The sequence below is a fragment of the Brienomyrus brachyistius genome, unplaced genomic scaffold, assembly GCF_023856365.1.
Source record: "Brienomyrus brachyistius isolate T26 unplaced genomic scaffold, BBRACH_0.4 scaffold52, whole genome shotgun sequence".
Taxonomy (NCBI): domain Eukaryota; kingdom Metazoa; phylum Chordata; class Actinopteri; order Osteoglossiformes; family Mormyridae; genus Brienomyrus; species Brienomyrus brachyistius.
The window spans coordinates 911,360-937,544 of record NW_026042327.1 but is presented as its reverse complement, the minus strand read 5'-3'; the positions used below and the strand labels follow the sequence as shown (position 1 = coordinate 937,544).

The 26,185-nt window shown below is 43.4% G+C and overlaps 2 protein-coding genes across 2 annotated transcripts in view; one reads left to right on the top strand and one right to left on the bottom strand.

Annotated features, from left to right (window-relative positions):
- LOC125723833 (NACHT, LRR and PYD domains-containing protein 12-like) overlaps positions 1–4,000 on the bottom strand; it is a 44,155-nt gene extending 40,155 nt beyond the window's left edge. The window contains exons 1-3 of the mRNA XM_049000665.1: positions 3,955–4,000; positions 1,155–1,274; positions 513–626 (exon numbers count right to left, since the gene is read on the bottom strand). Coding sequence (XP_048856622.1) covers positions 513–626; positions 1,155–1,234 — 194 coding nt within the window. The 5' untranslated portion in view covers positions 1,235–1,274; positions 3,955–4,000. The remainder of the gene's footprint in view (positions 1–512; positions 627–1,154; positions 1,275–3,954) is intronic.
- Positions 1–26,185, top strand: part of LOC125723834 (NACHT, LRR and PYD domains-containing protein 12-like) — a 360,722-nt gene that overhangs the window by 113,933 nt on the left and 220,604 nt on the right. The gene's annotated exons all lie outside the window — the stretch shown is intronic.

Below are 26,185 nucleotides of genomic sequence, written 5' to 3'. Positions count from 1 at the left end.
AACCAATAGTCTTTCTCTTTTTTTGTCTGACGATAGTAGTTTATTGTTTAAGCTACTCAGTTTGATTAAACATGTTAAACTGAAGCCTTCATCTGAGTATGATCTAATGAATTCATGAGAGTGAAATTGTTTGTTATCAAAACAGAAACATCCGTCTCACGAGAAAACAATCTATTGTCGAGTCATTCTTTAATGGACATGCAGGGGGGGAAACAGGCAAACCAGTTTTTTCCAGCTCTGAGGACTGAAATTTAAAATCCACTTTGCGATTAAATAACTTCCAATTCCAGCTCGCAGAAAGCCAGGTTTTACAGTAATCCTCATCCATTTACCTCAGATGTTATTTATATAGAATACAGAGAAAACTTTTGTTTAAATTCTCAAGGTGATGGAATCTGTTAAAGGTGCATTCATTAAAAATATATTATTTCCTCATAGCTTGTATGTGTCTCTGTGCCATTTGACTGAGAGTCTGAATGTCATTGACAGTGTTTGTCTAAATGTACATTTACCTTTGATCTGTAGGAAAAGGTCCCTCTCTGAAGGCATGTGGAGGCTCCATTGACCAGTCACTCTTCATGGAAACACAGCTGGGTACAGGGGAGTCTGCTCTCTTCATCAGGACACTGTGGGCAGTGAGAGGAAACAAACCTTCATGGTATAAATATAATTCATACATTGGGGACGGCATCACACTGCTGTTTAGACTTCTGCTCTGCCTTCATGTACTTTGATATGCTGTGAAGCTCTTGATGTAAACAGACTTATTTACAGTCGGCTGTTAAGGAAATTGTCTCATCTAAAATTCAGATATTACATGAAACTTTTAGTATCATCGTTAAAAACCTCCACAACTAGACTTGACTGATGTTCATTTTTATTTGTTTATATATGTTTTTCTTTGTTTGTTTAGTTTTGTTATGTGGCCATTTTGTATAGGAGGGATGGTCTGTTGCTCGCCTCTAGTATAAAAGAACTGGCTGATTGTGGAAGAAGACGGTGAAGACAGAAGATGGCGAGGTCTTTTTATTAAGCTACACATATTAAAGTGCTGCCCACTGACCAGCCCTAGCTAGGAGCCCAGTTTACTTTTATGTTATGGCCTGACTATAGACCCAGAGAGACATGCATGCTAGTGGCTGTAACACTGTTACCTCTCAGGGCTCTTTCTCTTACACCCCACAGGGGGGCGCATTTCAGAAGCAGCTCTTCGTTTTCCTCTCTCCTTCTCCATTTCTATGCTGATCCAGACCAGATGATTCCTGCTGGGGCCTCTGTGAACATGAAGGGTAAGTAGATACATAGATAAATACAATATTGAGTACTCAGCATTTTTACCTCAAACTGAGGAATTGGGTCTCTATTCTATTACAGTATATTCCATGTGTAGAATTACACATAGTAAAGAGGTTTATTGCAAAATTTCACTGCCACATTTTTTATAAATATATGTATAAACCTCCTCTCCTGGAGATGACACCTTATGGTGGTGGAGGGGTTTGCGTGTTCCAGTGATCCCAGGAGCTAAGCTGCCTGGGGCTTTATGCCCCTGGTAGGGTCACCCAAGGCAAACTGCAGCTCATTAGACCCCTTATGATGAGTAAAACATGGATTCACGTTCTCCCCCCCCCGGGTCACGGTCCTCCCCCCCTCCCAGAGCCAGGCCTTTACCCAAGGAGCCTGGTCGGGCACAGGCTGAAGAAGGCACGTGGGCCCCCCCTCCAATGGGCTCACCACCCATAGGAGGGGCCAAAGGGGTCAGGTGCAGTGTGAGTTGGACGGTGGGCAAAGGCAGGGACCTTGGCGGTCCGATCCTCAGCTGCAGAAGCTGGCTCTAGGGACATGGAATGTCGCCTCTCTGGTGGGGAAGGAGCCTGAGCTGGTGTGTGAGGCTGTGAGGTTCTGACTAGACTTTTATGGACGGAATTTCTAGGCCCGGAAAATAGGTAGAAGATGGATGGATGGATGTTTAAACATCTAAAATATTATTAATAACGGGAGAATTCATCATAAACATAAATAATTCAGATTTTGTTTTAGAATACAGTTAGCCAATTTGTTGCATTAGTTTGTGAGCAGTGTAATGTTTCCATACTATCTATCCTTTTTATACACCCATCCAGGCTTGGAAAACACCAAAATCAATGCCAGAATACTCATGCCAGAATACTCATCTTTACTCCACAGGCTAAAGATAGAATTTAATGCTTTATTTCCAGTAGGTTGTGTATGTTTGTAACATTACAAAGTGTTTTTATAAAAATTTGATCATAATTTGAAAACCATATCAAACACTGTACACCAGGGGTCTCCATCGCCGGTCCTGCAGAGCTACTGTCCAGTAAGTTTTTCTATCCTACCTGGATACTTAACTGAGAACAGCTGTGACTCATCAGAAGCCAAGAAGTCACGTGACCTCGTACAGGACGACCGCTTAGAGTCTCGCTCAGCTCCCGACTATTTAATTTCTCCACCATTTAACCTCCAAATCGCTATTACAACAGTTCCGAATATACTTTAACCATGTCGAAGTCACAAAGATTTTCCCATTTTTTCGTTCTCACACTGACAAGAAAAAAAAACAATAAATCGGCTCGACAAGTAGCCGCTAGTCAGGAAGACGAAGACTCCTAGTCTATCGTGGGCGGTGCTGATTCTGTGCTGGAACGAATTTTGGCTCGTATCAATGGTATTGAAAAATCTCTAGACGCCTTTGACGATATAAAATCATCAATCTCCTCCACTGAGAGATCTCTTTCTAGCTTATTACTGTTAATGATTTGTTGTGATTGTTTGGCTCCACTACTCACGGTTTGACGGAGTGCCCCCAACCCCCGTCCCCAGCAGACGTATACATATGAGGTGATTGATGCATGCATTGATTCTGATCGTGTATAGACTAATCATCCCGAGATTCAAATACGTCGTCCATGATTCACCCATAATATTATTGTGCCATGGTTGAACTGCACAAACATGTTTTTCATTGGTCACTTATATAACTTGTTTTTCAAGAATAACTTCTCACAGAAAGAGTTAGAACACCTGTCTTGTCTTGTCGTTCTCTGGAGAAATGGACGCTTGATTACCTTGCTTCTCCCAAGGGAAAAGAGGAAACGTTGCTCAAAAAGTTTGTGTCTCTAAAATCACACCGTGTGTTTATTAACAAGTGTTAAATGTGTCACCTCCCCCACTCCCCCCCTCCGTATTTACCCCGGTCGGTGTCCGCGGTGTGTGATTCATTCCTGCTCGCTGACTCTGCTGCGCCCTTTTCGGGACTGATAATAAAGAGCTCATACTTATACACACACACACACACACACACGCACACACACAACACAATTAACCCTGTGTGCACGTGTATGTGTGTGTGTGTGTGTGTATATATATATATATATATATATATACACACACTACCTTCTGTAATTCAGCTGCGCTGTGGGTTGCGTTTGACTTATTCTTTGTCGATTTTTAAAATCAGACTTGCGTACTATTTGCATTAAACAGTTTAAATACAACTACAAAGTATGACTACAATTAATCAGCACATTTCAGATTGGAGAACACAGAACAGATCCGTAGTAAAACCTTTGATTTAATAAAATGTTAATCCTTGAGTTTAACCCGGATGTTTCGGCACACTGGCATTAATCCCCAACACTTAATAAAAGAAAAACTTAATATAGCTTCAAAATATTACAGCCTACGTCCCGGTCCATAATTACGCAGCACAGTATATTAGGCGAACTCATGGCTGAGCGTAAGTAATTCAATATTATTGATGTTAATTCGAAAACTCTTCAGGCAAGATCTTTGAAAAATCTTCTGATACACGTACCTACTGTGCTGTACGGACGTATATTTAATGTTTAATTATATTGAAAATTTTAAATTCCGCTATATATGTAGGCTGTGTTAAACATATCAATTGTATTATTATCAATTTCATCTTACCTTGAAACATAGAATATCTTTACATTATTCCAGAATCTTGATAAAATGTTTCTTGAAAAAACGGCCTTTAAAATCCCGACACTTAATTTCACTTTCGTTTACAGGCAGGAAATGATCAGCCCCGTTTCATGCAGAAGAAAATGGACACGGACTCAGCGGCACATCATAGGGGGAACATTTGGGGGGACATTATCTATGTGACTTAATAATTAGTAACAATAACCGTAATTCGGTTATAACACACATTCAGGATAATCGTGCGTGTAAAAAGCGGTACTGCAGTAACACTTAAACCATTAACAGTGGCGATTTGAGAAATTTAGATTTTAGAAATGGGGGGATCCAAGCTATCTGGGGGGGTCAAAGACAAAACTGTGTAATTTTATAATATCATCAAAATATATTAACTGGTTTAACGAAGTAAAAGTCAAACTAAACACTTGAATCACACTTTTTTTTATTTCCAATGCTCAACAAGAACAGGTAATATATTTTACAGACAGAACATTAAACAAAACATGAACAAACAAAAATTCAGACAGTTATTACAAAGTAAAAGATACCATCTCAATACCACATATGACAGAACATTTTAGCACTATGTCTATACATCAGGTAAAAACGCATCAAATCAGGATACAGTATTCAGATTGTTTTTCATTTTTAGACTTTCTGATTAGATTAATATAATTTATCTGTATTGTCACGCTCGGCTCGTACGACCCTCCTGTGTGCCACGCCCCCCTCGTTAACCTCATATGAACCCCGACGTTATCAGATGTTTCTTGTTGTTTCATTCAGTCCTGTGTATTTAAGTCCGTCAGAGTACGTATCCCCAGGTCCGTCATCGACGTCGTGCTCCGTGTTTCCACCACAGATAAACCCATCTAAAGGCGAAATTGATCAGTTTCTTGATAGTATAACCATTCTGAAATTATCAGACAATCAAGTGATGGCACTGGACTCTCCGCTGACTCCAGGTGAACTCCAGGAAGCCCTGAACGGTATGCCCAATAAAAAGGCGCCAGGTCCAGATGGATTTCCAGCAGAATTCTATAAAGAATGTTGTAGGAAACCAAGGAAAATGATAGGCTACCACCAAATATGAATTCTGCTAACATTAGTCTCTTGCTAAAACCAGGCAAAGACCCTACATTGCCTGCCAGCTATCGTCCAATATTCCTTATTAACGTCTCAAAAAGAATAGAGAAGATATTTCTCATAATTCATAATTCATCATCATAATTCATCCTGACCAAACTGGTTGCATAAAAGGGAGGCACTCATCAACAAATACACGAAGATTACTTAACCTGATAGACTATTCATGCAATAAAAACCTTCAAATTACAATATTGTCTCTAGATGCAGAAAAAGCATTTGATAGAGTTAACTGGAATTTTTTATTTGCAGCTTTACGCAAATTTGGTTTCGGAAACTCTTTCAAAAACTGGTTAAAAATATTATATAGTTCCCCAACAGCATATGTCAGGACGAATGACCAAACATCCTCCAGTTTCTGTCTCAAGAGGGGCACCAGGCAGGGATGCCCTCTCTCCCCCTCACTATTTGCAATTTTTATTGAACCACTAGCAGCAGCAATTAGACAGGCTATAGTGATCAAAGGCATTAAACGCAGGAATGTAGAACATAAGGTAAGTCTTTATGCGGATGATGTGTTACTTTTTCTCCAGCATTAACAAAGCACTCTCTTTGAGGTAATTATATTAATAAACTCTTTCTCAAGAGTCTCAGATTATTCGATAAATTGGTTAAAATCTACAGTTCTCCAATTAATTGCTCCTTCCAGAATAATTCTCCCACTTTGAAGATATTAAATATGTAGGTATTAACATTTCACCTAGGCTGGCAGATTTAACTAAACTAAACCATATCCCACTTTTAAAGAAAGTTGAGGATGATCTGGTTAGATGGATATCCCTACCCATATCATGTGGGACGGGTCGCCTCAAGGAAAATGATGGTTTTGCCAAGAATTAATTATTTATTTGCAATGATCCTGAGCAAACCACCACCTGACTGGTTTAGATCTCTGGACTCCACCATCTCTAAATTCCTCTGGAAAGATAAACCCCCACATATTAGCTTAAAAACACTGCAAAGGACTAAGGACAAAGGAGGACTAGATCTGCCTAACTTTCACCACTATTTCTTAGCCAACAGGCTCCAAAACATCTCAGGGTGGTTAAAACATACCCTCTTAGATGAGCCTTGGCTAGACGTAGAACAAGCACTATGCAATAATATAAAGATTTCGGATCTACCATTCATTAGCTCAAACATTAAACGACACGAATGCTTCAAAAGCATCAGTATCAGCTCTTCTCTGACAGCGTGGTGGGAGTTTCTAAAAGCGACTGAGTCTTCATTAATCCCATGCAAACGTACTCCCATCTGGAACAACCCTGATGTACTACTAAATAATAATATGATAAACTTCCCAGATTGGAGTTGTAAAGGTATTAAATACTTGAAACATATATTTGAAGGAATAGACTTTATTCCCTTTGACATATTAGTGAAACAATATGGGATTAACAAGAATAGATTTTTAGAATATCAACAAGTTAAATCTATAGTAAAAAAGAAATTAGGGTTTAATCAAATCAAATTACAAATACCACCAAGTGTGGCAGAATGCCTTAATCTGAAAACCCCCAAATTACTGTCTAAAATATACAGGACACTTTCTGAAATGGATGAATCAATATTCCTTCCTATTGGAAAATGGGAGGCAGATCTATCAGTCAGCTGGGACCACAATTTCTGGTCCAAGATACATTTAAAAACCTTTAAACTGATTAGAAATCCCAGTTTACAGTTCATACAACACAAAATCCTGCGTAGAGTGACCATACAGGGCATCGGATGTTCAGGATGGGTTTTACGTCTTCTAACAACTGCTCACACTGTCAAGGCGACACACCTGACAGTTACATCCACGCTTTTTGGTTCTGTCCACCTACTCAGATGTTCTGGCTCAGGTTCTGTGAAGACTTATCAAAGTGTCTGAAATGTACCATTCCAGCATCCCCTTCAGTCTGCTTGTAGGGCGACCTAGATGGTGTCACTACAGATTTTAACACAACCCACATGGCTTTCACCGCCTTATGCATTGCTAAGAAGACTGTCCTTATGAAATGGAAGAATAAAAATAACCTTAATATCAACCAATATAGAGACAGTTTGTTGAACCATATTAGTCTTGATACAGCTTCTGCCGCTACATTAGATCAATCTCTCTGGGCTCCTTTGATCAGCTCCATCACCTAGTGGGGGGGGGGGGTCAGGGTTTTGTCCTGCTTTGGTCGGTGTTGTTGGCATGGGGGGGGCATATTGGCTTGGGGCGTCTGGGGGTTCCCTGGGGGTGGGTTGCTGGGGGGGTTCGGCGCTGGGACTGCGGTCCTGGCCTGGATGGGGCTTTGGTGGCTCTTGGGTGGGGTCCTTCTGGCGGCTGCAGGCGGCGCTGCTGGGGGAGCCTGTGCCGGCGGACGTAGGTTACCGGCCTGGTGGCCGTGCTGCTCCTGGGTAGATCCGGGGTGGGCTTGGGGTTCTGGGGGCGCTCTGCCTCCAGGCCGGGGTTCCGGCTGGGCTGGGGGGGCTTGGGTCCTGGTAGGTGTGTCGCCGGGGTATGGGTTGGTGCATGCACGGGGGCTCGGCCCCAGTGCGGGGGCCTTCGGCGCGTCGGTGGAGCTGGGGGTCTCCTCGGCTGGCGGGGAGGTTCTTACCATCTGTCCGCAGTGGGTCCCTGCTTTTGGGGTGTCCACTCTGCGGGGGGGGGATCCAATAGAGGAGGAGGAGGGACTCAACCGGATGTCTTTTGTCTTATGCAGTCTGGGAGTTGACTGAATGCTGGGGTGGGGGTAGTTTTTCCTCTGGGGTGCCGGTGGGGCGCCTTGGGCTCTGTGGGGCCGGGTGGTGCCGCTGCATTGGGCCCCGGTCTGGATGGGCCTGGGCCCCCCGCCTTGGGTGGATTTCGTGGAACGGGGAGTGCCTATGGGGGTCAGCGGGGGAGCTGGCTCCGGGGGGGGAGGTATTTTGCCCCCCCCATTCCTTTCCTCCCCATCCCTAAATGCTTCCCTCCTCCCGCTCCATCACACCACCACACATGTAGGGCTTTGAGGTGTAGGTGCGTTGCTGGGATGCAGGGTAGGTATTCCTCCTCTGTCCCCTCGCGACCACCTGTACCTCATTCATACACTACAACGTAGACACTCTCATTACTTACTCTCTCATGACACATACATTTAGGGCGTTGGGGATGGGCACACAGAATGGCATCCAGAGGGCGGTCTGTTCATTCAGCCTTACCTCTGGTGCCAGGGCCCACATCTCAATTTTAATCACACATAGACATTGAGGGCTCTGGGGAGAGGCCGAGCTAACACCAGCTGTTGGTCGGCAGGGGGTGGTTAGTGCCATGCCCTTCACCTGTTTTAAAAGCACTTTAGAACAACACACACCAACACCACATCTGAGCGGGCGAAGGGGGGCATGGGGTCTTTTCACACCCCCGTTCCCTGTTCGCCATTTGGGGCTGGGGGCTGAGAGGAAGAGCTGGCCGTCTGGTCGGGGTCTGGGCTGGTGGGCTTCTCGGCTACTGCGGGGTCCGGGGTGGTCTTCTGGTCTCCTCGCCAGAGGAAAAATAGGGGTCCACATAGAGTATATATGGGGAGTGAGAGTATGTGTACAGCGTTCATTTCTGTGTATCTCTATGTTGGGTGAATGTGTAAATATTTGTTTATGTCTGCATGAGGGTGGGAACGTATGCTTGTATATGTGTGTGCCTGTTTGTCTATACGCATGTGTCAGGTTGGGTCCTAGATTCCACCCGAAATAACATCTTGGGCTCTATCCCCCCCGCCACACTCCCTGCCGGTGGATGGGCCCCCCGGCCGCTGGTGCGTTGGTGGTTCTCGATGTCCGGGGCTGGGTGCTCGGGTGGGTGCTGGCTCACCCTCGGCAGCTTCCTGGCGGGATCTGGCCCTCCTGGCTCTGTCGCGCCCTTGCTGGGGGGTGGGGGGGCCATTGGATCTCTGGGCCCAGGGCTTGGTCTACCCTGGTGGGCCTGGCCGCGCCTGCGGGCTCGCTGCCATGGCCCCCTGGGGCTCCTGCACTGTGGCTGCCGGATGGCCTCCCTCCGGAGCTCTCCTCTGCCCTTTTCTGGGTGAGGGATGCTATTCTCCCTGCGGCGGTCCTCCGGGGGCTCCCATGCCCTGGGGGGCCTTTGGATGTCTGGGGTCTGGGCCTCCTCCGTGTCTGCTTCGTGTCCTTGGGGATGGGGCTGTGGCTCCCCACACACACTACTAGACATTTACATGGAGAAACCTTTTGAACACCAGCGCGCTCACATACACAGGTGTGCACACAGGGGTACAAACAGGTACTCACAGACACATACAGGTGTACACACAGGTTCTCACAGACACATACAGGTGTACACACAGGTACTCACAACACATACAGGTGTACACACAGGTACTCGCAGACACACACTGTCTTGATCAGCTGTTGCTCCTTAACATTCTCATTGTAATTCGTACAGATGTTGGTTGTTGTTTTCTCTCATCAGCAGGTATTGAAGCAGATTATCTGTGGTTTTCTTTTTTTTCTCTTTCTATCTTCTCTCTTTTCCCTCCCTCTCTCTCTCTATTTCCCTTCTTCTCCGTTGTCGTCCTTCTATCCCCCTCTCTCTCCCTCTCTTGAGGAAATAAATAAAAATAAATAAATAAATAGAAATAAAGTAGTCCTCCGCAGAGGAGGGGTGGTGGAGGGGAATAAAAAGAAAAAAAAGAAAGTAAACTGTGTTTCTGAGTTCTAGTGGTTTGGGGTCAGACTACGGTGGCTGAGAAAGTTCAAGTTAAAAACGTTGCATATACAGAAAACACATGCAACTTCTAAAACGCGCTGCATTTGAAAGTTAAAAATACGCTGCAAATACAGGAAACATGCAACTTCTAAAACACGCTGCAAATACAAAAAACACATACAACTTCTAAAACGCGTTGCATTTGAAAGTTAAAAACGCGCTGGAAATACAGAAAACACACGCAACTTCTAAATCATGCTGCAAATACAAAAAACACACGCAACTTCTAAATCATGCTGCAAATACAAAAAACACACGCAACTTCTAAAACGTGCTGCAAATACAAAAAACACATACAACTTCTAAAACGCGTTGCATTTGAAAGTTAAAAACGTGCTGCAAATACAAAAAACACATGCAACTTCTAAATCATGCTGCAAATAAAAAAAACACATGCAACTTCTAAAACGTGCTGCAAATACAAAAAACACATACAACTTCTAAAACGCATTGCATTTGAAAGTTAAAAACGTGCTGCAAATACAAAAAACACATGCAACTTCTAAATCATGCTGCAAATAAAAAAAAACACATGCAACTTCTAAAACGTGCTGCAAATACAAAAAACACATACAACTTCTAAAACGCGTTGCATTTGAAAGTTAAAAACGTGCTGCAAATACAAAAAACACATGCAACTTCTAAATCATGCTGCAAATAAAAAAAACACATACAACTTCTAAAACGCGTTGCATTTGAAAGTTAAAAACGCGCTGGAAATACAAAAAACACGCAACTTCTAAAACACGCTGCAAATACAAAAAACGCATGCAACTTCTAAAACGTGCTACATTTGAAAGTTTAAAATACACTGCAAATACAAAAAACATGCAACTTCTAAAACGCACTGCATTTGAAAGTTAAAAAGGCGCTGCAAATACAGAAAACACATGCAACTTCTAAAACGCACTGCAAATACAGAAAACACATGCAATTTCTAAAACGCGCTGCATTTGAAAGTTCAAGACGCGCTGTAAATACAGAAAACACATGACGTTTTTCATTAAGCGACCCACCAAAGATGCAAAAATAACAGTAAAGGTATACTGGCTTACATATAATATTAATAATAATTATATTACATATTATTCCTAAGGACGATTGTAGCATTCTTACTAACTAAACCTTTTATGGCATTTTGTTTTTCTACCCTAGATTAATGTTGGAGTCATGAACAAGACAGGATGTAATTTGAGAGGGAACCAGTGAGAGGGAAACTCTGCCTCTAATTGTTGACATTAATTGGTCATATGAGCAGTTCTTGTCTGCTGCGTTGAAGACAATGAAGGATTTCAATCAGGACCTGGAGGATGGGAGTATGACCTGCTCTACGCTGATGGGACAGGGGTCAGAAATATACCTGGAACAGAAACACCATTTACAACTGAGCGGTACAAAGAGGCTATTGAAAAAAGCATAGCAGCGCATCACACTGTGTATCTGTCTCCTGGAAACCTTCTTATCTATAGGTAAGTCATGGCAATGCCTTATAATAAAAAGAGGCACAGTGTTTTCTTACATAGTTTTATTGATTTTTTAATTTTTTTTGTAAATGGACTAGAACTACTTTGAAGCTGTTTATTAGTGATTTAGTAATGGTGTTATTTTGGAAGTAGCAATTATGTTTCCCACAATTTAAAAATGTAATAAGTGATAAAGACATTACAAGTTCTGATGATGAGGATGATGCCGTAATTGTCAGGATGCCCACCTGTGCATCCGGTCTGTCGGACACTTTGGTTTGTCCGTTTCAAGTAAATTCAATTTAAACTTTGCCACTCGTACAGCATTGTTACAGTGCATTACATTTTCTCAGGATGCATGTTCAAATACAAGGGCATGTAGTACGGTTTGAGTTATTACATTTATTATTAATTATAATTTTACTTTGGTCTTTGATCTTCTGGTTTTCTTTACAGCTCTGAGTCGTACACCTCAAAGAGAAGACTGGTAAGGTTATATATTATAATATTACATATTAGGTTGTGCAGAATGTTAGATTGTCAAAGCATTTTTTTTTTATGACTTAACCGACATTTACATTTTTTAGGTCAGCCACAACATCCCAGTCATCCAGCCAAGACGTACACAGCATTCTGTGATAAAAACCCCATCCTGATACTTTAGTTTTGTATTTAAGTAGATGTTTTAATGCTCATTCTTGTATTGTCTGTGCAATAAAGACAGTAGCAAAAGCCCAAGAGATGGCCGACTCAGCCCAGCAGCTCACACCAAGCAACTTCTGTACGTAATAAATGAATTTAATTTTGCTCCTGAAATGTGCTGCATTTGATAGACTGAAACTCATCTCTTTTTTCACAGTGAGTACGTCAATGTCTGTGCACCAATTGTGATTGATAGCAGCTCAGAATCTGAGGAAATCATGGATTCAAAAGAGGAAATCAGGTATTACATGATTAGGAGACATACTGAACCCATCTGAATACATTAATAATCATTAGTATTACCTCTTGCTAAATGACCTCTGAAAACAAAATAACCAAATATTAAAGGCTTATAACTTTTGTAAGGTGCATAGGGACATGTATACAAGCACTGTTCCGTGTTACCCTGATAACCAGCCATAGCAGTCATTTTATTTAGGGTGATTTTGTGATGAAAATGTGTGGACTGATGCCTTGGCTGCTTCATTTACCGTTTGGGACTGACAGCTGCAGATGTGGTGTCCAATCTGTCTGGGAAGACAGGCGGAACCTCATGCAACAGATTCAGTATTAATAGAGCTAATGTCTGGGATGGAGCTAGACGAGGCTTTAAATGATCTTCATATTATCCAACTTATGACATGCTGCTAAAATTCTCAGATGATATTGGACAGATAGAAGAGGCTGCGGACACCGAGGGGCCAAAATGTGAGTTTCTTACGTTGTTAATGGAGTCCATAAGAACAATAAGAGTCTTTGAAGGCAGAGACCATGCAAAATATCCTGCATTCAACAGTGAGTAAGTAACTGTCACGATCGGGAAGGTGCAGACGGGCGATCGTGCGGGCAAGAAGCAGGCAAGGCAAATGGAGTACGGGGTATACGGGGATTTAATGAAGGCACAGGCAGGACGGGACATAGGCATCGACAACATCAATGACGGACAAGGGAAACCGGGGAGACCAGGACTTAAATACACAGGACTAATCAAAAGTAAACAGACACAGCTGGGTACGATCCAGGAAACACACGTGGGTAAGCAGGGGGCATGGCACACATGAGGAGCTGACGAGCAGGTCATGACAGTAACACTGTAATAATATATTTAGCTGCAGCACAAGATGAATACTTCCATATAGGAAGGATGATTGCAGTGTCCGTGGTGGCCCTGGGCCTAGGTGTCTTTCAGCAAACCTCTTCAGTATCTCACTGGTAAATGAAGTCAATTGATGTTCCTGTTGAGGACATACCTGATGAAGAAGTGAGGAATGCTCTTCGTGAGGTAGCATGAAATTTCATATAAACAATGAAGCATAAATAGACTAATCTGGTTTAATATACATGTTTTATCAATTTAAATTATGGTAAAGGGGCGGCATGGTGGTGCAGTGGTTAGCACTGTTGCCTCACACCTCTGGGACCTGGGTTCGAGTCTCCGCCTGGATTACATGTGTGTGGAGTTTGCATGTTCTCCCCATGTCGTCGTGGGGTTTCCTCCGGGTACTCCGGTTTCCCCCCACAGTCCAAAAACATGCTGAGGCTAATTGGACTTGCTAAATTGCCCGTAGGAGTGCGTGAATGGTGTGTGAGTGTGCCCTGCAATGGGCTGGCCCCCCATCCTGGGTTGTTCCCTGCCTCGTACCCATTGCTTCCGGGATAGGCTCCGGACCCCCCGCGACCCAGTAGGGTAAGTGGTTTGGAAAATGGATGGATGAAAATTATGGTAAAAGGGCATTGAGTAATGTGTTATTAAAATATAAAGTTAGAATTATTGATAAAGTTTGCTGTACCAGTATATAAATACACTTCAATGTAAGCTTTATGGTCTAGATTTCCAGTGCAACATCCTTGAGTGAGCTGCAGAGATGTATTAACAGGCCCTCCAGCATGATCCAAACAGCTGCATGTTTTTATTTCACGAAGACTCTGGAAGATGAGGATAAAGTGATAGTCGATTATATTCAGTGGTATTTCATCTACAGAAAGTAATCTTTGAAATACTTGTTAATAAGTTCATCTTCTGAGGATACGTCAGACATAAGTCCTTGACCTGAGAAATGAGACAAATGACTGTATGAGCCTGAACTGGGTAATTAGTCTTGATGCTCAGACATAAAGCTGATACATTAAGCAGGTTCCCCCAATCCTGGCAGAATACAAAATTAACAAGGCTAGTTTCCAAAACTTTTCCAAAACTTTTTCTCTCTATCCAAGAATTCCAAAACTTATTCAGGGCCTGGAATTTTTTTTTTCAAAATTCCAAAACTTTTCCAGGTTTTCCATGACTGCGGGTAGCCTGATTAACAGAAATCAAGCTAATACATTAACTAAAATCTGAGAAAAGACAATGTCAGGACTTCCCAAGCCAAACATTTAATTTTACCTTTGGATGCTGATACTTTTGATAATTATGGAATGACTTGTCTTTTATTTTGGAGTTTTAAGGATTGTGTTAAACTCCTTAATTAATCAAGGTGAGCAAATAATATTAAAGTATATATGACTAAGCAAAATAAATTTAAGTTAAACGTACCAATAGCATGTGCGGTTTGTAGAAAGGAGCCACAAAATGTTGGGATATTCTGCAAAGCAGAACCACAAAATGGCAAAAACATGATCTGATAAAACAGAGTGAAAGCTGCTTTAACTCACAAAGTCTACTTTGGCTGTATAAAATAATGTTTTAAATATCAAAACTTTGCTTTTAATCGTGAAAACTGCATTGTTCAAGAAAAATCTATGCAGAGTAATCAATCATTGGCTGCTGTTTTATGATTAAGCTGACTAGCAATTCTAGCTTACACTACGGCAGTTCTAAAACACGCTGCAAATACAGAAAACATGCAACTTCTAAAACGTGCTGCAAATACAGAAAACACATGCAACTTCTAAAACGTGCTGCAAATACAGAAAACACATGCAACTTTTAAAACAGTCATACGCATCACCTTTACCATTTACCACACAGCTTCTGTTTTAACAGTCAGTATAAGAGAACCTTTGACCTGTAAATTATCGCCAGTGGTTCCTTCGAAGAGTACGGCGTAAAAAAGCGTCCTCCGCAAACACTTCTGTTGTCTTTTGGCTCCATTTGGTTGTGTTGTGGCTACTTGCAACGTGTTTTAGAAGTTGCTTGTGTTTTCTGTATTTGCAGCGCATTTTAGAAGTTGCATGTTTTCTGTATTTGCAGCACGTTTTAGAAGTTGCATGTTTTCTGTATTTGCAGCGTGTTTTAAAAGTTGCATGTATTTTCTGTATTTGCAGCACGTTTTAGCAGTTGCATGTGTTTTCTGTATTTGCAGCACGTTTTAGAAGTTGCATGTTTTCTGTATTTGCAGCGTGTTTTAGAAGTTGCTTGTGTTTTCTGTATTTGCAGCGCATTTTAGAAGTTGCATGTGTTTTTTGTATTTGCAGCGCGTTTTTAACTTTCAAATGGAGTGTATTTTAGAAGTTGCATGTGTTTTCTGTATTAGCAGCGTGTTTTAGAAGTTTCATGTGTTTTCTGTATTTGCAGTGCGTTTTACAAGTTGCATGTGTTTTCTGTATTTGCAGCGCGTTTTAGAAGTTGCATGTTTTCTGTATTTGCAGCGCGTTTTAGAAGTTGCACGTGTTTTCTGTATTTGCAGCGCATTTTAAAAGTTGCATGTGTTTTCTGTATTTGCAGTACGTTTTAGAAGTTGCATGTGTTTTTTGTATTTGCAGCACGTTTTTAATTTTCAAATGGAGTGCATTTTAGAAGTTGCATGTGTTTTCTGTATTTGCAGCATGTTTTAGAAGTTGCATGTGTTTTTTGTATTTGCAGCGCGTTTTTAACTTTCAAATGTAATGCATTTTAGAAGTTGCATGTGTTTTCTGTATTTGCGGCATGTTTTAGAAGTTGCATGTGTTTTTTGTATTTGCAGCTCCAAATGGCCAAATGGCCAGGCAGTGCAAAAGGGATGGGGCTAAAGGTATGAACGCTAGAAAAAATGCTAGCTAGTAATAAACAGCAGAATTTATAAATGTTTATAAATGAGCAAAATGTTTACACACAATCTGGGTCCCAGCATTCACTTCACCTGAATCCTAATCAATAATGAAGACAATGGGCCAGCCAGTACTAAAGGGATGAAACTTTATCAAAAGACATGAACCTTGTGAAATAACAAAGTTTAAAAAACAAAAAAAGAATTACAGAACTTTAGAGAACACACAATTGTGGGTAAAACGGGAACACAGAACACAAGTATGGTTACATAAAAGTGATGAGATAACTGCTGGTAAAACAGGAAAAGAGGAACACACGGGAACACAGAACACAAACAAGTGCGGCAAACAACTACACTATACACTATAAATAATAAAGAACTAAACTATTTACAGTTATATTTACAGTTTATATTTAGCATTTTTTACAGACAATGTCATAATGCTCCTTGCACACTTGTGCCCCACACTTGCAACACTGCGCGTTCGCTTTACGGTCAGTAGAATAATGGCACAGGCTGCACCCTCTTCCTTTTGGATTTCTCTTCCGGGGGAGGTGGGACTGCACTGGGTTGGGATTGGGTGGGCTGGACGTCTGAGGGGTGGGCCTGGCTGATCTGGGCGTCCCTGATTGCTCTCACCGTTGCAGCAGCATGGGACCCTCGAGGAAGATGCATTTGTTGCGGAACAGTGGGACCGATTAGGGCTTCGCCCAGCTCCTGCAGGAACAGCCTGCGTCTCTGTTTCAGTCGTGCCTTCCATCCGGGATTGAGCTCCTTCCACACGATGTAGCCATCGTGCGCCGAAATGTCCAGAATGTTATAAAATAATGCAAGGGGCCAGCGAGCGGTTTTCCTTTTGCATGAATAATTGGAAATTAGCTGATCCATGGTGTCAACCCCCCCCCTCTTAGTTTTGTTATAATCAATTATGATTTCCAGCTTTCTGTCTTGCCGTTGGGTGATGTTTGGCTTATTGCGGAACGTGCTCATTAGAAGCATGTTTTTGTTGTTTTTGGGGATGTAAGTCACGAGTGTCGTATTTTGGGAAAATGCAAATTTGGAGGAGTGTAGCCGCCTGCCCCTAGTTGTTAGCAGAGCAGGCGGCAGCTCTGGACGATTTCGGCGCACAGTGCCTACCATCGTAAGGTGACGCTGGAGGAGCTCCTGTCCCAGACTGAAGGAGGTAAAGAAATTATCAAAAGTAATGTTGTGCCCCCTCAGCCCCTCAGACAGTTCCAGCACCACATTTTTCGCCACGTCGACCTCCCGTGCCTCCCCCGGAGGCTTTCACGTGTACAGCTTCACTCGCCAGCAGTAGCTTGTCCTGGTGTCGCACAGCACCCAGAGTTTCAGTCCGTACCTCCCGGGCTTGCCAGGCATATATTGCCTGAAGGAGCAGCGTCCTGCAAGAACGCATCTAGGGAATACCAATTTGATGTCATATGAAGCAATCGGATACAACGTATACATTTTTAGTAACCCATTACAATCTAATTCCTAAGTAATTTAGTAATTACTCAGGTACAAATCATGAACAAGGTAACTGGTCAAAATAAATGATACATTACGATTCATTGCTAATGAACATGAGATCTATATTTGAACTAAAAACTTATAACAATGTATATAACTGTAGAGCAGTAATAACGCATTTTACGTACCTTTGAATGGTACCTGGCGCTCGTCCATTGTCAAGTCGTGGCCGAGATTATACATGACAGGGAGATTTGCTGACCACAGGTCCCAGATGTCTCTGATGGGTGCAAGCCTGTCCGTCGTCCGTCTTGCTTGCCGTGATCTTTTGTCGTCAAATCTGAGGGCCGATGTCAGCTGCCCGAACCGCACCCTGTTCATGATCGCTGGGAAGATTGGTCTCCCAACGTTCAAGTCCCAAAGGCTAGCGATTGACTCTCCTTTTCATTTGAAGACGCCTGCGAGAATGCAGACGCCGAGGAAGGCATAAAATTCTATGGAGGTCAGTTCCACCCAGCTGCTGGAAAACTGCTTTCTCCCTTCTAAGTTTGTCATAGTGACAATGATTCTTTCTACTCGTCTTGGCATGAATGCCTTGAAGGCAGAAAGAATGTCCCCTGCACAGCCTCGTTGGTCCTGGAGGTGTCCTCAGGATATGTCGTGCTGGCAGTCTGCCTCCTGCACGATCTTCTGCTCTGCTTGTCCAGGAAATGTCGCTATTGCGGGACGCAAAGATCTCGTCCTGGACGCACACCTCATGTGTTATACTGCTGGGCTGTGTACTGTCCTCCTCCGAGCTGCTGGTTTCCAGACCCGTAACAAAATCGACGACCTCCTGAGCACTGTATCCTGCCATGTTTGAACTCCAAGTAACCCTCTCCTCAGGGTTCGCTCCAGCATAAACACGCTTCTTTGTTTTTCAAATGGCTTGGCAACAAGGTAGGACCAATTACAGTGACGATCACCCCCCCACCTCCCTTGGAGGCCTCCCCGTACACAGTAATTTATGGCAGTAATTACTCTGGGTGCCTGCCTGTCTGGGTGGTTGGGTCGGCTTTGTCTCATCTTTTGTTAGTGACCAAATGGTGAGATAGCAACAGGTACTAAAAATAGCTTCACAGCAAGGAAGGACCAGGGTTACTGAGCAGAAAGACGGCAAAAGGCAACCAAAGATATAATAGCATGCTCTATTTTCTTTTAATAAACAGTGTTTTATAAGTCAGCTTAATTTATACAACAAATTACGCATTTCGCATGAAAAATTACAGTTCAGGGTGTTTTTGAGGCTTTGGAACAAACAATTGCCCAAATGTCGGGAAAGCCCATTGAGATGAATGGGAAGCGGGGGGCATAAGGCACTTTGAGGGGCTTGCGCAGTTAGAGCGTTGCCACTTGAACATGTTTGCTCTAAAGAGATCCAAATTCATAAAAAGCACAAGTCATTACATTTTAAATATTTACAATTTTTTTATATTGCCTGAAAAAAAAATTGTAATTACCGCTAGGTGACGCACTGACTTTCCATGGTCTCTGTCGACATCCAGTGGTCAAAAAAATGCATTACATTACACATAATGGATGACATTTTGCAGTGAAGACGACAATGTTTGTATTCGCAAATTAAAAAAAATATATATTAATAAAACTATTAAAATTGGGTTCTCAGGACTCAGATTGTCTACGAGTTGCACAGATATTTGAGTTGAACATAAGGGTTCTAGCAATATCAGCTACACAGATACACAGCCACGGTCAGAAGCCACAAGTAAATCATTCATTACTTTGACTAGAGCAGTTTGTGTGCTATGGTTTGGTCTAAAGCCAGACTGATATAATTCATTGGCATTATTTTTGTAGGAAAGAGGACAACTGACGAACTACCACCTTTTCCATGATCTTTGAAATGAAAGGAAGATTTGAGATAGGTCTATAGTTTCCTAAAACACTGGGTTCAAGATTTGGTTTCTTTAGGACGGGTCTAATGACAGCCATTTTCAAAGGTTTTGGAACATATCCAAGCCTAAGAGAAGAATTTAACACATTTAACAGGGTGGTGCTAATCTGCGGTGCAATTTCCTTGAAGAATTTTGTAGGAATTGAGTCTACAAGGCTACAGATAACAGCTTCACGTCTGACCTCAAGTCTTTGGTTCTGTGGACAATTTATGATGTCAACACTAAACAACTATTTACATGCAATGAACAGTCAACTGAGAGCAGACATGTGCAAAGAGCAGTGATTTCTGCATGTGAAAAGCCAAAGTTTACAGAGTGTAAGGGCTTGTGCTATGCATGTGGACATACCGCATATAAAGCATGAATCTTTGCGCTCTATAGCTTCTCTGCCCCTGCACGTCATCTTTTCAAACATCGCTCTTGCTCCATGTGTGTTTGAGAGAGAGACAACAGGTTCTTCTCTGTTCATAAAAATATAAACAGCCAAATTTTGAACAAACTTACCTGGCTCAGTTTGTCCAGGATGGGCCTCAGCTTGGTCCCCATGACACCTCCCTTGGCCTTCATCAGGGCAGTAAGTTTTGGTGTGTAGTGCTCAAGTTTAAACATGAACCTCTGCTCCAGGGAAACTGTTGTTATTCTTCTAAATTCCTCCTTGACCTGAATTGACAAAAGATTCAAAAGTACAAAATTAAGAACCAGGTCAAATACACACTCATCACTTTCTCTCTCACACACACTCACTCTCTCGCTCTCACACACACTCACTCGCTCTCACACACTCACTCAATCTCACACACACACATTAGGAACCAGGCCAAATAGTCTGATGCGAAGTAAAGGAAGGGTAAATTCTGCATAAAGGTGCACATATGATGCTCAAAAGAGTAATTTGGTCTACAGTTGTAACTGGGAAACAAGTACATTTCTAGTATATATTATATAACAGTAGTTCATAATATCCATCCATCCATTTTCCAAACCGCTTATCCTACTGGGTCGCGGGGGGTTCCGGAGCCTATCCCGGAAGCAATGGGCACGAGGCAGGGAACAACCCAGGATGGGGGGCCAGCCCATCGCAGGGCACACTCACACACCATTCACGCACACATGCACACCTACGAGCAATTTTAGCAACTCCAATTAGCCTCAGCATGTTTTTGGACTATGGGGGGAAACCGGAGTACCCAGAGGAAACCCCATGACGACATGGGAAGAACATGCAAACTCCACACACATGTGACCCAGGCGGAGACTCGAACCCGGGTCCCAGAGGTATGAGGCAACAGTGCTAACCACTGCACCACCATGCCACCCCTAGTTCATAATATATCATTCTAAAATTGTAACTGGCCTACACAACTTTTTAAAAATGTATTTACCTCAGCTTCACAAAAAAAGCAGGCCATCTCTCTTTGCAGTCATCGGCTCCTGGACTGCCACTCACAACCTCAAGCCTTCAATAGGAGAATGTTTTGGCCATTTTTTGTTGAATCACCCTACGGTTGTTCTTCTTTACCTCGTTAAGAAGCTCCTGTCTCTCCATTTCCAGTGTGTCATTAGTTTCACCACTTGGATGTGGTGGAAGATCGTTAACCCTGCAAAAGTTGAATATGCATTAGTACTGTAGTTACAATCTTTAAAAACACAATGAACAGTTTCATACTTTTTCAGATCCAAGATGTTCAAAATATTGCGCCTCTGTGTGAAAACTACACGAATTACATACATGACATGAAAAGGAAACAATCTGCCCTGTCTGTTCAGTCTGTGTATGATCTCTAGACAAATGGGTGCGAAGTGCACCCCAACTTTTAAATGAACAAGGACAGTCTGTGTACAAACAGGGTAGTGCCCGCCCTGACCAGCATGTAAATGTTCCAATGTATAATGCCTTAATAGCTCTAAACACTTTGATGTCCTAAAATTGCAGTTTTTGCATGGCCATATCATTTTAATATGAGGCCTACTGTTTTTCCCTGATGACACGTGCCTAGAAACCTGTCCTCTCTAGACCTGTAAATGAAAAACAATTTGTGATATTAAAACCACAAAACATTTAACCACAATTATATGCTATGTTATGCAGTTAAGAATAAGGAAACACATAAGCGATACAATATTCTGCAAATCTACATATAGATTCATACGTACCTATATGAAGCTAATGTTGAACGTTGGACAAATCAAATTACACACCACTGGCTTATCCTGCAGCCTATCCTGGCTTGACACAATAACAACCCGCTGCTGTGCTGTTCTGGTTCCTGTTGATAAAACCATATGCTTTATTTTAATAACATTTATTAAAAAAAAAAACACTTATTGAGTAATAAAAGTGACTGATTTGACTTGCATTAGGGGCTTTCCATTTGGTTGACTGCTCAATTAAGTTAAATGTAATATCAAAAGCAGCAAAATAAAGTAAATACTGAGTAGAAAATTGTATACTGTAAATAGTTGTGCTTTAGGTGGCATATTAGGTTAGCAAAATTAATTTTACTTAGACATTTCATTTAAACCCATCAATAGTTGTTTTATACTGCTGTAGGAACATGGTGGACTTTGTGTAACAGGACTCGCTCGTTATGAGGATATGAAAGGCTTGTGGTGAATGTTGTGGGGAGTATCTGTTGTGATTGTTAATGGGTTACAGCTGGGGGGGATGAATGTCTTTTTAAAGGGGGGTGGAAGAGATTGAGGGGTTGTTCTATGTTTGGTTTGGTTTGGTGGAGGAAGGACCAGTGTGGTTCGGGAGGGAGGGGAATCCCTTGGCTGTCCGCGGTTAATGTTGGGGGAAATGTGGTGTGTCCGTCGCTGATGTTAGATCAGCCGCGGGCGAAGATAAGTAGGTAAGAGTGAGGTGGGGAGATGAATGTGTAGGGAAGTTAGCGATGTGTGGGTGATAAGGAGCCGCGGAGCGAAGTGCGCTTTGGGAGTAGAGCCTCTTCCTTCTTCGGGGGAAGGACGGGGGGCTGTGTTGCCTCTCCCCTTAGAAGTAACCGTCCTTTTAAAGGTTTCTGTCTTTTTCGTATGAATGTGTGCGGTTGTGTGTTGATTTTAGCCGGGGTTGGTAGTACAGTTGTTGAGGGTGGGGAAGGAGACTGATGGGGGTGATTGGGTGATATACGGAGTGCAGTGCTTTTTCCCTCACTAGATTTGTGTATTTATAATTATGGATTTTGTGGTGTGATCTGATGTTGTGGAGTCAACACGTGTGATGTATTGCCCCTACTGTCTGGTGTTGCCCTCTGGGAAGGATTGTGATCCCCGGCTATTACATGAAATAAAGTAATATTCTATTTATACTCTTGGCTTTGGTGTCTGGACCTCCCCAGATAAATTATAAAGAAAGGTGGTGGCAGTGGTTACCAGTGGACCCGCTTAAGTTGTAGCGGACATAGGAGTTTTAGTTCGCTCGACTTATTACACTGGTGGCAGCGGTGGGATCGCTGCTAGTTTTGATTGTTGCAGTTTTGGTAATTGACCGGTAATGATGTCGCAGCGGGAGAGTGTGCGGGGGCAAGCCACTTCCTCACTGGCATCTTCGCAAGATGATCAGCAAGAGATTCCTGGTGCGGCAGCGCGTGTTGTAAGTCGTCCGGTTTTTATGCCCGATACGTTTACGGGCGTAAATAGAGAATGGTCAGACTGGCTTGAACAATTTGAGATGGCTGCGGTAGTAAATATGTGGGATGACGGGATTAAGTTAAAGTTCCTGTCCTTACTGTTGTCTGGTAAAGCGAGAGAAATTTATGGGGCGTTACCTCCACAGGCTCGTGCAAGTTATGCGGCATTGAAACAAGCCCTGCAGGCGTGCTTAGAGCCTAGTGGGAGTGCTGACTGGCATCGGGCAGAGTTTGCCTCTCGTATCCGGCTGCCAAATGAGTCGGCTCGGGAGTTTGGTACTGCCCTTAGGCGTTTGGTTGTGCGTGCTTACCCTTTAGTCGATTATGCCACACAGGATATGTTAGCTCGTGATCATTTTGTTGTACATGTGGGGTCTGGTGAGTTGCGTATTCAGTTGCGCAGTGCTAAGCCCTCCACTCTAGAAGATGCCATCAATCTGGCCTCAGAGATGGAGTCTATAAGGCGTTTGGAAGGCTATTCAGGTCCCCCGGTGGCCCAGGTTTGTGGTGTGAGTGGGTCTGGGTGGGATAAAGATCAGGCTGAGACGCTGTTGGGGGTGGTAGAAGGCTTACGGCAGGAAGTGCAGGCATTGCGGGCTGAGGTTAGGGCATTGAAAGCTGGTGGGTCTTTGTCCCAGTCTGGTGGTAGTGCATCTATATCACCGCCAGTGGTTTCATCTGGACCCCAGGTGTCAGCCCGAGGGGAGCATATGGTGTGTTGGGAGTGTGGGTGTGATAGACACTTGCGAAAAGACTGCCCGTATGTGACGGGAAACTCCAGAGGGCGGGCACGGTAGGCCGTGTGCCCGCTCAGATGGAGGAAGGCCTGGTGTCTGGAGGACCTTTTGTGGTTAGTTTGTGTGGAAAAGGGTTGTATGTGAGTGCTATTGTGGGAGGGGCAGATGCTACCCTGTTGGTGGATACTGGGGCACAGGTCTCTGTAGTGCCGAGGCATTTTTGGGAGTCTGTTACTCGCGGTGTAGGACAGTTGGATCCGTATATAGGCAGGGTGGTTGTAGCTAATGGTGAGGAATTGAAAATCCTGGGTAAGTGGCACACTGTGTGTCAGTTTGAAGCGTTGGCATTGGGGGTTGAGTTTTTAGTGGTGGACACGGATATGCGTGAGTCATTGTTGGGTAATGACTTCCTTCTGAAGTATGGAGCCATAATAGATTTGAAGGGACAGTGTTGCCAAGTGATGGGCAAGAAGGTACCCTTGGTGACTCAAGGCATTAGCGACCGGCCCCAGGTGGTTATGTTGAGTGCCGATGTGATGGTCCCCCCTCGCAGTGAGATTATAATCCCTGGGACTGTTAAAATGATCGCTGACAGCCCTGTAGTGGGTATGGTAGAGCCGGCAGCATCATTAGCGGGCCAGTGTGATGTTTTGGTGGCGCGGGTGGTGTGTCGTGCAGACAGAGGTGTTGTTCCAATTAGGGTGATTAATGTGACTGAAGAGGAGCGTAAACTTTATAGGGGGATGAAAGTGGGTTCGCTGGTGACTGATATTGAGGTGGGCAGGGCAGCAACTCATGGTCAGGAAAAAGGGCCTGGGCAGCAGTGGACTGGGGCTGAGCTCTTTTGTCAGCTTGGCCTTGATAGAAAGGGTCTTAGTGCTGGTGAGGCAGAGGCAGCTCAGGAAATGTTGTATCAACATGCCGCGGTGTTTAGTACCGGTGAGGATGATTTGGGTAGGACCCAGCTGGCAACCCATGTAATTGATACAGGTGATGCTCGGCCCGTAAAAGTGTCATCTCGGCGGGTTCCTCTGCAGTTACAGGGGGAAATAGATAGGTGTTTGAAACAGATGCTGGAGGCTGAAGTTATTCAGCCTTCATGCAGCCCATGGGCAGCACCTATTGTGCCTGTTCGGAAGAAGGATGGGGGGTTGCGCTTTTGTGTGGATTATCGTAAATTAAATGAGGTTACTCGCAAGGATGCGTACCCGTTGCCACGCATTGATGATGCATTGGATAGTCTGGCTAATGCATCTTGGTTTTCAACTCTTGATCTGGTTAGTGGGTATTGGCAGGTGGAGATTGATCCAAAGGATAAGCCCAAAACTGCTTTTATTACCCGACAGGGGTTATATGAATTTAACGTCTTGAGTTTTGGATTGTGTAATGCACCGTCAACTTTCCAACGCCTCATGGATCTTGTGCTGGCTGATTTACAGTGGTCAACATGTTTGGTCTATTTGGACGACATTATTGTGTTTGGCCGGTCTTTTGAGGAACATCTTCAGCGGCTGGATGAGGTATTGGGTAAATTGGAGGGGGCAAATTTGAAGGTAAAGCCCATTAAGTGCAACCTGTTTGCTAAACGGGTACAGTATTTGGGGCATGTAATTTCTGCTGAAGGGGTTAGGGTGGATCCTGCAAAGGTTAAGGTTGTAAGGGAGTGGCCAGTACCAAAGAACCAGACAGAAGTGCGTAGTTTTGTGGGTTTAGCCTCATACTATCGGAGGTTTATCCAGGGGTTTGCTGAGATGGCACACCCTCTCCACCAGCTAACTGAGAAGGGCCGGAAGTTTAGTTGGAATGCTGAGTGTGATAAAGCTTTTTTGAAGCTGAAGGAATGTCTAGTAAGCGCTCCAGTGTTAGTGTACCCTGACCCTGAGAAGAGGTTTGTGTTGGACACCGATGCTAGTGATCTGGGCATAGGAGCGGTGTTATCACAAGAGATGGAGGGGGGTGAGCGAGTGGTGGCATATGCCAGTCGTGCTTTGACTAAGGCAGAGCGAAAATATGCCACTACGAGAAAGGAATTGTTGAGCATGGTCACATTTATGAGGTATTTTAGACACTATCTACTGGGCCATGAATTTGTGTTGCGCACAGATCACAACTCGCTGCGGTGGCTACACAACTTTCAGGGGGTGGAGGGCCAGTTGGCCCGGTGGATGGAGCAGTTGGCTAATTTCCAATACATAATTGTACATAGAGCAGGTAAGCTGCATGCTAATGCAGATGCAATGTCGCGGGTGCCGGCGTTTGGGGGGTGTGAGGTAGAGCCCCAGGTTTGTGCCCTCCAGACCATATCCCCAGGGGTGGTGAATGTGTGGGGGGATTCATTTGAGTTAACGGAGGCGCAGCAAGAGGATGAGGTCATTAAACTCTTAATAAGTTTGAAGCAGAGGGGGTTAGACGGT